Source organism: Protopterus annectens, chromosome 10.part0 (genome assembly GCF_019279795.1).
Source record: "Protopterus annectens isolate FY-2018-M chromosome 10.part0, PAN1.0, whole genome shotgun sequence".
Taxonomy (NCBI): Eukaryota; Metazoa; Chordata; order Ceratodontiformes; family Protopteridae; genus Protopterus; species Protopterus annectens.
Window position 1 is genome coordinate 597,903,536 of NC_056744.1, and position 13,278 is coordinate 597,916,813.

Here is a 13,278-nt window from a genome sequence, read left to right on the forward strand (position 1 = left end):
CAATTTTTTTTATAAAAATTGGGACATTTTAATGGAAGACTTGGACATTAGAACCCACCTAGGTGACAAACCAGTAGTAACATATAGGAGAGGTTCAAACTTGAAAGACCTCCTTAGGAAAGGGCACCCCCCACACTACAACAGGCCGTTAGGGCATGTATAAATGTGTGTCTTGCAACTGGTGTCACAAAGTTAAAACTGGCACTAAAAGCTTACAATAAACAATATGGATTTTAATGTAAAAGGGAAATACAATTGCTCCTCGAAGGCAGTTGTCTACGTGGCCACATGTGACCAGTGCTCAGTTTTATATAGGCAAAACAGAAAGAAAATTTAGTGCTAGGATTTACGAATATTATTATGCCATAAGGAAGAGCAACATGAGCAACGCACTAGCCAGGCACACTCCTGATAACATCAGTCACAACTTTAGGTTTATTGCTATTGACCAAGTGGATATTAGTGACAAGAAACCTTGGGGACTCCAGTTGGTGTTAAAGGAACTCAGATGGCAGATTTTATTGCACACAAATAAATGGCCTGGTATTGACAGGACGTCCATCACTCCTGTTTTAAAACTAAAGACCCCTGAAAGGAACAAAATAACAAAGCAAATAATTTGGCACAAGCACTTTACTCGGTTATGATTTTATAACCGCTACTTTTTAAGTGCGAGTTTCAAGATATTAATATAAGGTTTTTAACTGCCTTGTTACAACTTTTGTCTTGGATATAATGATCTATATGTGTGCATATATTGACATTCTTCAGAGATATACATATTTTTTGCACACTTTTTTAAACATGCTTAAGGTTGAAACATAGTCACTAAAGGGTCAATGTGATTGTCTCCTAGTAATAATTTAGCTAGTTTTCCCTGTGCCCAATCAGATTGATTCTACATGTATTTAAATGGTTGCTTTGCATTTTTATCTTTGCCTGATGAAGTTAACACAGTTTTAACGAAAGTGCTTACGGATTTTACTTTTACTGTTTTTATCAATATTAAATTACAGTTTTCTACATAATATTTTGTGTTTGGTGCTTTCTGGGACTCTACCTGCCAGTGGTTTATTCTTAGTTTGTTTTGTTATTTCTTCAGTTTTTTTCAGAATGTCCATGGATTGTTGGCTGAAAGACGCCGTATCGGAATGCAAAGACGAAACACGAAAATAACTGTCTACAATAAGAGCTCTACGGCAAATGGTTTTTGCATTAGAGGGCACAGAAACAGCAGCAGGGTATGGCGTGGTCTGGGCCTAAACAAGTGACGCAGTAAGAATGGAAATCTTGGTGTGGGATCTGCTTTCCACAGGTGAGACAACTGTTACCTTTTTCGGACATCGGTTAGTGCAAGAAAAATGGGTCCGCAATGGGGTACTTAGCTTTATATGTTTTCAGCTGAAATTCAAACTCTGGTAGCGACCAACCAGCACTCATGAGAACTGCTTCTGTTACGAGCTCCACGGCAAGAAAGACTGATGTAATGACATCGGCTGCCTTGCTTTATGGCATTGATGACCTGACAGACTACAGGCAACTGCAGCCGACGCAGAAAAAGACCGACTGGTATTCGGGACGGCCAAGGGCTACCACTTCAGGGATAACCCACAGGTGATAACTGCAGCAGTGAAACACGAAGAACATCTATGTGTGCTCTAAAGTATGTAACCTTATTACATACTTTCAAAAAAAATTCTACATGCACCTTTTTTCTCAGTCAGAATTATTTTTTAATTGTGCCCTCGCATAAACACAGGTGTAAGTAAACTAACTAGAATCTTAAAGTGAACAGAAAAAGAAATTTGAATTAGTTCAAGAGCAAGAGCCACATCTTCTTATTAGTTATTTGCATATATTAAACAAAGCAGAGTTACTTTGGTAGGAAACACCATTTCATTGGAAGCAAGTCTCAAAGATGTACAGTAAATAATACATAAAGCAAATCAGTAGAGCACCTACCATCCTCATCTGTGCGAATCTTTACTGGAGGGCTCTCAGGTCCTGGGCCCACATCAGTATGAGCTTTCACCCACACCTCATACTCTGTCCATTTCTCCAGGCCCTCTAACAGCCAGCTCGATAGTTCTGGTCCAATGTCTTCTACTGTGTACTTCTTGCTGTCTTCCCCATCCACCGCCTGATATGCAATGGAGTATTTGACAATGACTCCATTGCGATTCTTGGCAGGTGGTGGTACCCAACTTACCCGAATGGAGGTAGAACTGGTACTTGTGCACTGAACATCTTGGGGTGGGGCAGAAGGGGCTGAGGGGAAATAAAATGAAGGAATGGGGATGAAAGGAAAGGCATGATGGATGGCAAACATAATACAAATAAAAACAAAAAGCAGATGGCAACACATGCACAGTGTACTGCTATGAAAAAATACATACATTATAAAATGAAATTTTAAGCAAAAACAATATAAAACAAAATAAAATGCTTCACTCACATGAAGTGGTAAATAAACAATTAATTTGAAAATAAACTGTCTTGCTAGACCTCTGTATGGATGACACTGACAACTTAGTACATTAGCAATAAAAATAAATCATGCATATCTGCCGGAAAAATGAAGATAAAGAAAAGTAATACTAAACTCAAACAAGATATTACCTTTAAAATCTGCAAATTTCACCTACATATTATAGTATCCAACTTCAGCCTGATATGCGGCAATTTTTTCACAATCGCCATATAGCACCGGCAGAACAGAGATGCATCAGTAATATCTGAATATCAAACAGTTCTCCGAGTGTCTGCATCAATGAACACAATTTCAGCCTGGAAAGCACTATGGATATGTGTTATCTCTGTTACCAGATATGTACTTCGGTGTCATGCCAGCAGCCATTGGATTTCACAGACTATTCTTGTACTTCCTAAAATAACCAGTTGTATGGCTTTGTGCTTCTAATGCATTTATCAACCAAATTTGATGGAAAAGGAACCTGACCAACAATACTTAAGAGTAACCCTCTATTACCACATCAATGGCATAAAAAAGAAATTATGATTACGTGCTAAAAACCATTGGATCTGCATTAATGACTTCATAATGGCCACAAGATGCTCAAATCTGACTGGTTGGAAGAAAATATGCTTGTAAAAATAGGATTTAGGAATCAACAGGGTGGACTCAAAATGGAATATAGAGGAAAATATAAATTCAGGAACAAAATAATAACTGGACAGGAATGTTAACAGCATTCACAAAGCAGTAGTTGGGGTAGGTACTATTATTAAAGAATCCAATACAGAGGATTTCTGGATGCAGAAGAAAGCGCCATCATCAACATAAAGAGGGAACTGTTAGGCCATGTTTATAGATAAGGCCCAACCTAACCATGGTTTACAATGCTGCAGCATACCTCTCAACCTGAAAGCATCAAAAATCTGGAGAAAGGCCCATGAAAAGTAGGTACAACTAGCAAAAAAATATGGACACTGATCAACATAAAATTTGAATACATAAATATGTAACCCCCACCCACTCCAATGGAATTGTGGGACCTGGACACTAACATTCAAAACGCAAACTGAAGAACTGACAAATTAAACACAAAATATAATCAGAATAGTGTTTTATTTACATTAACATTTGAAATTGTGTAAAACTGAAATGCAATTTGCTTTTAAAAAATAAAAATTGACTGCTATACTAATATACACTCCTAAATATAACAAAATTACAAAATATTAATTATCCAGCATCCATCTGCCTGTCTAGCATAAAAAAACATTTTACGCAATTCTGTTTTCCAGTTGGTCAGTGCAATCCATGGACCAAAAACTCCAGTCTACAACCCTTACAAATCTGCTGGGCGTTGTCTGTACTTATTCAGGCCTGGAACTCCTTGCCTATATCCATCAGGTCTATACCCCTGGACTTTTCCCTTCTTTCAAAACCGCTCTGAAAGACTTTCTAGCTAAAATCTGGCTGTTCTTGCTCAAACCCGGGATAAACTACATCCCTAAATATAAACAAGTGCCTTTTATTTCCTTATACGTCCTTACTCTCCCTTTTTCACTTGCTTCCTTACTGCTATCAAATTCTCTTTCCTGACTTTCTCTCTAAATATAGCATACGCCTGTTTTCCCCATCACTTCATATTGCAATTCCTGTTTGTATTAGGCTAACTTACCTTTAATCTCTCTATAAATGGTCTAAAATTTGTCTAAATATTAAATGACTGTCATATAACTCATACGGATTCTTAACCAATGATTTTGTATTGTCTAATTGTCCATAATTATTTAAACTGCAGATGTTTTGTTTTATTTTTGAAGATTATAAAATTATTGTTCTTAAAATGTTTTGTATTAATTTGGAGCTTTTGTTCTCAGGCCTTCACTGAAAACGAGCTTCTACCCCCCCCCCCCCCGTCAGTCTTTCCCGGTATGCCAAGACTACAAAGTGCTTGGGGTAGCAAAAGAGTGCCTGTTGCAGAGACAAAACAGCAGCATGCCAGACAGAATGCAAAAGTACTAAAAATTAAAATCATCATATAAATTAGAATAAACCCCTCCCCATATGCAATCAGTTGAAGAGCACATGCAAGTATCTACAGGACATACTTCTCAACTGTCCAGATTTTGGCAGAATGTCCAGATTTTTGTCACATATTTTTGATCTTTTCCTCATAAAATGTTGGTTTTCTGGCAAATCACTGGCATGTCATTGCAGACTAAAGTCAAAAAATAATGATAGATATTTGAGTTTCAATACTCTCCAGAAAATTCATGCTAATGTAAAACCTATTATTCTATCAACTAAATTTGTAAGAGCAATATTTCAAAAATGTCCCCATTTTTGGGCCTTTGTCCCCCATTATTTATTGCTTTGTCTAGACTTCCTGCTCTAAGACATTGAGAGGTATGCTACAAGGTGGTGCCTAGAACTCACAGCTGCAGGTACTTTTCACTTAAGTGCACCAGAGTCAATGGCAAACTTCTCAGAACCTGCATGAACTTGAATTCCATATCTGTATTTATTTTAAATAGACTCCATTGCCATTTCCAGTACTTTGATACACCATATAAACCAAAAATTACAAACTTCTCTGTCTCCTTCTCTGCTCACAACACTCTTCAAGTTGCGGAAATGCATGAAGTGTGCAGGAGGCGGGTAGGATGAAAAGCAGTAATTGGGACCTCCCTACGTTCCTGCAACTGTCTGGCTGGAAAAAAATCAAGCGACAAAACCATGCACACTCCAAATTCAATTAAATACTAAAAGCTAGAGCTGCGCAAGACCCTCAAAAGCCCATTCAATGCCATCTTAAAAGTTGATTCTACAGTACTTCTCAGCAGTGAAAGTTTTGTCCAGAATGCAGCCACACCCAATGGTGGAAGGACAGATTGACAAAAAGGTGAATACAATGACTACTGTTACCATTGCTTAAAAAGGTTAGGAATTACTTCACCTTAAATAGGTCAACAGGACAGTACAATGAGATGTGTACCATTTATGGTAATAAAGCATATCCTGTTCTAAATAATCATGTCGACTGTAACTACAGAATGCAGTACCAGTTAATATTCATTGTCAGACTTTATTTTGTAACTGCTGGCTTTCCTAAATATAGACTTCAATTTTAAACTTCCATTTACCAATCTTTTAACTTGGTCCTGAATCAAGACCAAGTTAAAAGATTGGTAAATGGAAGTTTAAAATTGATACCAATTTCCCAGGTTTTGCAAAACACTCTCCACTGCTCCGCATTTGTTCTCTTCATACAAGTACAATTTACATACCATGCTTACTTTCATTAGATCTTCTCTATACTTAGGCCTGCCTTCTGCAAGGAAAAGCACCAACAGTTAATATGCAAATATCATCGTAGTTAAGTTACATATACAAAAGACGTGTCTTTACAATGCTCAGATCAGTATTTTACATGAAATATGGTAGTGTGGTGGCATAGCTGTTAGTGTTACTGCCTCAGAGACCTCGTTCTCTAATTCAGTTCTCACGTGGAATACTTTCTGTGCAGAATCTCTTCCATGCGTCTGCATGAGTTTTTGCTGGCCCGATAATGATATACATTTGTGTTTCAGACTTCATATTCATATCCTTCTGAAAAATGCATGCAAGACAAATCCTGTTAATCTAGCTACTTTTTTTTAAGTTTGTAAGCGCAATATTTAAAAACTGTCCCTATTTTGGGGATTTTGTCTCCTCATTGTCTCAGGCTTTGTCCAGATTTTTTGCGCTAAGAGCTTGAAAGGTATGAGAAAAAAAAAAAAACATTACCACAAATGGAACTGTTATCGAAAATGGACTCAAATTAATGTGCCTCAATGTCTTCATTTCAGCCTCATTTCTGCATGGAGTAAAAAGCTCTAGTGTCCAGGACATACACAACAGATCTGGAGACAGTCAGGAATCAGGATTGTGCATAGTGAAGACAGATGTCTCAGCAATTAAAAAATAAATAAAAAGAAATACAATTATCCAACTATCAAAGCATGTCCAGGGCAGTACAGTAAGCAAATACGCAAGAGGACAATGCTGCGGCAAGTGCAACTGCAAAATTATTTAGAGGGAAATAAAAGCAACATGGGATTATGACTGCAACCAATAAAAGACTGTTCCAAACTTCCAAGTCTAGTCGCTGTGCACTTCTCAGTTAATGAAACATTGATGTAAGTGTTGTTGACCCCCCCCCCCCACCTTACGCCACAAAAAATTAAATCTCTTGCTGCGGTAGCATTGCTGTCTCACAGTAAGGCGCTGTCCGGTTCGATTCTCAGCTAGACCATCTTCTGTGTGGAGGCATGCGTGAATGGGCGTACCTTCGTTGAAGGTTGTGCGTCAGGCTGGTAACTCGGCAAGTAAAAATCAACTACCAATCATTAGCGGACCGGAGTTCCGCTGTGGCGACCCCTAACCAGGAAAAAGCCGAAAGACACAACTCCTCCTCCTATAAGACAGTTCTCCTTCCCCCTCACAGGGAACACTGACCAAGAGAAGCCAATGAAGTGTTAATTACTCTTAGCTGTGGGGTGGGACAGATGCCATTTAGCAATTCTTGTGACTGTAAAAGCAGTTACTTTGGGAGAAAAATGTTAGCATGATAAAGCTTTATACAAAGACATTTTTTTTTTTTTTTTACTGCATTTGCTGCCCACTTGGCTGTCTATACATATGCTATAGTTACACAGCGTACAGCATTAACTAAAATTGTAAATAAAGAAAAAAATTGCGACTTCAAGGGGTCACTCGGAAATTCATGGTACCCTATAATTTTTAGCCTCAAAACTGGGAAATTCCAAGGAATTCGGTACAGTTGAGGGGTATGTGCTGGAGACCTGTCTCAGGTCAGTAAATGATGACAAAGGAGAGAAAACAAAATAGCACTCAGTGGGAAAGAAGTTCAGAAAAACAGTAAATTAAACATTGTCAAGAACAAAGTAAAAATGTAATTTTTGAGGGAAATCTTAAATGTAACAAGAACATAAATTAAATACTAAATACATAGAAAAAATATGCTTAAGATCAGGTCAAACTCTGAAGTATATACTCAGTGAATGCATGGAAAAACCACAAAGCAGTCACTTTTGAAGTCAACATCCAACCCCCCCCCAGCTAGGGTCAAACAAAAAACCTTCTCCAAAGCTGATTAAAACCTCCTGAGGGAAGGTATGAAACAGCTTCAAAGCCCCCTCTCCCTTCACAGAACCTAGCACATATGTCCAAACCAAAGTACTATATGAGCATTTATATAGCTTCTTGGAATCAGGAATACCAGACAGGATGAAATCATCCTCCTCAAGAAAGGGCAAACCTGTGTGGTGGAAATCTACAATAAATAAACTCTATAATAAAAGGAAAAAATTGCTGTCCAGGACAAAGGAGGCACAGGTGTCTAATTGGAAGCAATCTCTTCTTAGCCTGAAAAAGTAAATAAGACCACTAGTGAAATCCTCCAAAGCAAGCTTCGAGCCCAAAGTGGCCACATCTACTTAAGACAATCATAAGGCTTTCTTCACATATGTCCACAATCTCAAGAGAAGCACCCAGATCTGCTCAGAACTGGTGGTCAAGGACACCACATACACAAACCCTGTACATATAGCCAACCTGCTGGCAGACAAGTTCAGTGAAAATGTCACTCCTCTGCCCCCCATCAGTAAAACAGGATATCTCCAGTACTTGCCCCCCTCCCCTTATCTCTAGGGAGCAAGTCATCACTGTCCCCTCAAAGGCAAAAAATACAGCCTTGATGGGACCCGATAAATTTCACCCATGTGTCATGTTTAATCATAGCCTCACCTCAGGTTTTGTGCCCACTGAGTGGCACAGAGCTACAGTTATCCCACTCCACAAGGGGGGATCCATCTTGGATCCCGGAAACTACCGTCCCATCAGTCTGACAAGCCTCATCTGCAAGGCCATGGAGCGTATTATCATGGAACTTATAAACAAAGACATTGGCAACCTTCAAACACTGGACCCCACACAGTTTGGGTTCGTGAAGGGCCGATCTTGTCTCCTGAACCTGACTGACTTCTTTGAATCAGTCTCCAGAGCCATGGACAAGGGTAAGTTGGTCCACACAGCCTATCTAGACCTTGCCAAGGCCTTTGACGCCATACCCCACTCTGGAATCATAGATAAACTTACTAAGCTGGGCATTAATCCCTACATCACCCAATGGGTTGCTAACTGGCTTACTGATAGAACCCACACTGTAAAAGTAGCCGACTCCAAATCTAGCTCCAGACAAGTGACAAGTGGAGTACCTCAGGGTTCAGTCCTGGGACCACTCTTGTTTGGCATCTACTTCTCTGAAGTACAGGCCAACACTAAGGGATTCTGGCTAACAAAGTTCGCAGATGACTGCAAACTGGGAGCCATTATTGAATCCCCAAATGATGTGGATACTCTACAAAAGGGCCTTACAGAAACAGATGCTTGGTGCCAGAGCCATGGGCTCAAGCTCAATGCCAAGAAATGTATAGTTATCCCCTTTGGGAAAAAACATGTATCCGTGAATTACCATATAAGTGGCAGTACACTAAACACCGAAAGTGTGATAAGAGACTTAGGGACACAGGTGGACAGTGGTCTCACCTTCGATAACCACATCACCACAACAGTCAGGAAATCCTTCTATGTGGCACACCTCATCACTAAGGGCTTTTCATCCAGAAAAAAGGAGGTCATTGTCCCACTGTACTCATTCCTCATTAGACCCATTATAGAATACAACGCCCCGTTTGGTATGTACCTCTCAAGACATCTGCAACAACTGGAAAGGCCGCAGAAATACCTCACTAAATGAATCACAGGCCTAAAGCAGATGCCCTATGCTGACCGCCTTAAAAACTCCAGCTATACTCTGTCGCATATCATCTACTCAGAGGCGATCTCTGCTTAACATACAAGGCCATGTCAAACCCAGAGATGTTGGACATGCTACACTTAAAGAAATCCCAATCCCTCAGAGCCACACACTCCAGGGATCTAAACCTTGTCATCACAATAAACAAAACATGCTGGAGGGATAGGTTCCTGACCCAGAGACTCCCCAGACTCTGGAATAGATTGCCCATACATGTCAAGCAGAGTGCCTCTTTGGCCCTCCTCAAAAGGAACCTTGACGATTGGATGGGAGAAAGGAAATTCACCACAGAGATCACGTCAGTCGCCCTGCTAGACATGGGTCCAGGGAAGAAATAGCCAGGGAAATGTTATGGCTAGGTTTGTATAGGCCCTAGGGCTGATAGCCTAGTACCAACCTATGAACCTATAACATCCCAGCCTGCATCCTACATGAACTCGGGCAGGAACTTGCAGCACCATTAGGCACCTTATTCAACCAAAGCCTGAGTACCGGCTTCGTCCCAGCCGAGTGGAGGACAGCTATGGTCATTCCTTTTCACAAAGGTGGAGTGTCCACCGATCAAGGAAATTACAGACCCATCAGTCTAACTAGCCTGATCTACAAGGCCATGGAGCGGATTATCATGGACCTCATTAACAAGGACATTAGCAACCTCCAGCCACTTGATCCGACACAGTTTAGTTTTGTCAAGGGGAGGTCATGCCTGTTAAATTTGGCAGACTTCTTTGAGACAGTCACCAAGACTGCAGACGAGGGTAAGATAGTACACACCACCTACGTTGACCAGGCCAAGGTCTTCGAAACTATTCCTCACTCAGGTATAATAGATAAACTCTCTCAACTAGGCATCAATCCATAGGTTACCAGATGGGTAGCAAACTACTTACTGATAAAACCCACCTAGTTAAAACAGGAGAAGCCACCTCAAGTAATAGATCCATAACAAGCAGTGTACCCAGAGGATCGGTCTTGGGGCCTCTGCTGTTTAGAATATACTTCTCAGAGGTGCAGGCCAAATCTAGTGGGCTATGGCTGACCAAGTTTGCAGATGACTGCAAGCTGAGTGCTGTCATCAATTCCCCTAGTGATGTGAACATCCTCCAAGAGGGTCTCACCCAAACAAATGACTGCTGCCAGAAACATGGACTCAAACTGAATGGCTTTTGGGGAGAATGACGTCCCCACAAATTATCATACTGATAATAAGGCACTAAGCATGCAATCATTTGTGAGGGACTTCATAACCCAGGTTGATAGCAAACTGAGTTTTGACTACCATATTGCCTCCGTTGTATGGAAGGCTTTCTACATGGCCCACCTCATTAGTAAGGATATCTCATCCAGAGACAAGGTGGTCATAACATCCCTGTACTCTATAACAGATTATTGAATACAATGCCCCTTTTGGCATGTACCTCACAAAGCACATGCAGAAGCTGCAGAGACCACAGAGATTCCTCACCTGGAGAATCCAGGGCCTCAAACATCTACCCTACACAGATAGGCTAAAAGACCTTGTCCCTCTACTCAAGTCTCCTTCAGACTCCTCAGAGGTGACCTCTGTCGGGCATACAAAGCAATCTCAGACCCCTCCCTGATGAAACTGCTGCATATCTGCAAGTCAAGCTCCACTCGGGTAACCCAAACAAGAGACATCAACCTAGTCTGTGACATCAGTAGGACTTGTTGGCGGGACAGATTTGTGTCCCAGAGACTCCCCCTTTTGTGGAATAGACTCCCTCTTCATGTAAAGCAGAGTACCTCATTCAACCTTTTTTAGCGCAACCTGGATAACTGGATGGGGAACAGAAAATACACCCCTGGGATTCCACCTATGTCTCTGCTGGACAGTGGCATAGGGTGCTGATTTGTTGGAACATGGGCTAAATTCTTGGCTAGGCTTGTAACGGCCTCAGGGCCAATAGCCTAGTAACTTCCTATGATCCTATAAAAGTACATTGCCAATAGAAGTCAAAAAGCTCCCTAGGAGTGTAGAGTTTGCCTTTTCCAAAATTTCTGAGTAGAATACATGACTTATAAATCAGTGAAGATAATATGACTTTAAATCAAACATTGTGTCAGTGAAGCCTGGACTGATGGCATACAAGATGAAGCACTGAATATGATCCAGACAACCCAGGAAAGTACTGACTCGAGTGCTTGACAGTACAGGAAGGGGGAATCCACATGACATTCCTGGAGTGAAGCATGGATCTGCATTTTTCTTGGTGGAGACCAGAGTACGACTTCCTGATTGCAAGCAGAATAACTATTTAGTGAGAGGGTGACATAAGCAGGAGGACATGGGTGGTGAAGCTAGTGTCATTCTTCTTCTGCACACTTAAGGATTCCCTAAGACATGCATTTCATGTTTGCTCCTTGACTCTTGCTTCTTGTTAATCTCCCAAACTTTCCTTGTTGATGGAAAGCCCACTTGCATGGTTACAGCAAGCTCTGGTCACCCAAAATGCAAAAAGAAAATGAGGAAACTGACCATCTTAGGGATAAAGACCATGAGGTCACACTATCATGGAATACAAAAGGCCTGCCAGCAGAGTTGAGCAGGATTCAGCTGAGAACCTCCTCCTTAAATAAAGGACAACAAAAGTAAGAAATGGGTCTGTGACTATGCGAGGTACTGCTATCTATGCCAGGGAGAACAGGGCAGTGCATGTGTAACATATCCCAGCAGAGTCAGCTAGAGTTTTGTAAATAATTTTGTGTCATTTTACTATCACACTGTCTTGTACAGATGCTTGTTAAAAATGTACCAACCGTGTTAATGTAACTGATTAAATCAGTACGTTTAAAACAAAGAATTCTAGAAGGGAAAAGCAGAAGTTTTTGAAATTGTTCTACAATTTTCAAATACTGCAAAATATCTAACAGATCTTAGCAAAGCTCTGCGTGTGTGTTGTACCAGGGTCAGGCAATCAAATGTGATGTCATGCTATAACCAGCACTGAGAGGATGGAATTCTCACAGCAGTTGGTTTTGTTTTCTTTGGAACCTAATATAATATAATATAATATAATATATATATATATATATATACATACACATATATATATATATATATATATATATATATACACACACACACACATATATATATATATATATATATATATATACATATATATATACATACATATATATATATATACATATATATATATACATCATTCAGTATAATTAGATACCCTTGAAGAGCCTTAGAGTAGTTGATTGGAGACAGCGGGGTTAACTTATAGTCTGGGCAGTGGGGGCACAGCAAAAAATCTGTGCCAGCCTTTCCCAGGAGAGTGTGTGTGTGAAAATCAAATACCCAGGTGTGGGTCTGTCAGCTACTTGGAATTGGGACACAGTGCGCCAAAGTGAGTCTTGCTTGGGATTTGGAGAGAGAGTCCAGTCCCAGGTCTGGAGCATGTTCCCTGTTCTCCTGGGGGGGAAATTTTGCTTAATTCAGAGAGCTGCATCTTAAAATACTGGGTAAATCCATTCCTATTCTTAGTGACCATCTCTCACCAGTGTCAGTGGTGAGGATTGAGGCTCCTTGATTACTGGCTCGAGGTAGAGAGGCAGTCACAGGGTCTATGCAGAGAAGGGCTTAAATTAGCAGTGAGAAGGTGGCCAAAAACAGACTGATAAAAATGTGTTAGTGGATTAACATCAGAGAAAGGTTGAGGACTAGCCATCTGGATACAGTTCACTGGTTTATCTTCTAATCAGGGAACTGAAGCTATTTTGTCCATAAGGCATCTATTTCATCCTGTATTAACATGCAGTTTCTTCAGATTGACTATTTCAGGTGCTGTGTACACCTGCACAGATATACTACCTGAATATCTAAGTACTGAACTATTATCAAATGATTTACTTTTTTTTTTACACTTTGGTTACCATGGTAGAGCAGTGATCA

At 40.3% G+C, this 13,278-nt stretch overlaps 1 protein-coding gene across 18 annotated transcripts in view; it reads right to left on the reverse strand.

Moving 5' to 3' along the window:
* Positions 1-13,278, reverse strand: part of PTPRF (protein tyrosine phosphatase receptor type F) — a 3,404,399-nt gene that overhangs the window by 1,050,470 nt on the left and 2,340,651 nt on the right. For 13 of the 18 annotated variants that reach the window (XM_044085436.1, XM_044085429.1, XM_044085438.1 and 10 more), the window contains one exon: positions 1,963-2,268. The exons of the other annotated variants lie outside the window; for them this stretch is intronic. In XM_044085436.1, the coding sequence (XP_043941371.1) occupies positions 1,963-2,268 (306 nt within the window). The remainder of the gene's footprint in view (positions 1-1,962; positions 2,269-13,278) is intronic. 18 annotated transcript variants of the gene reach the window in all.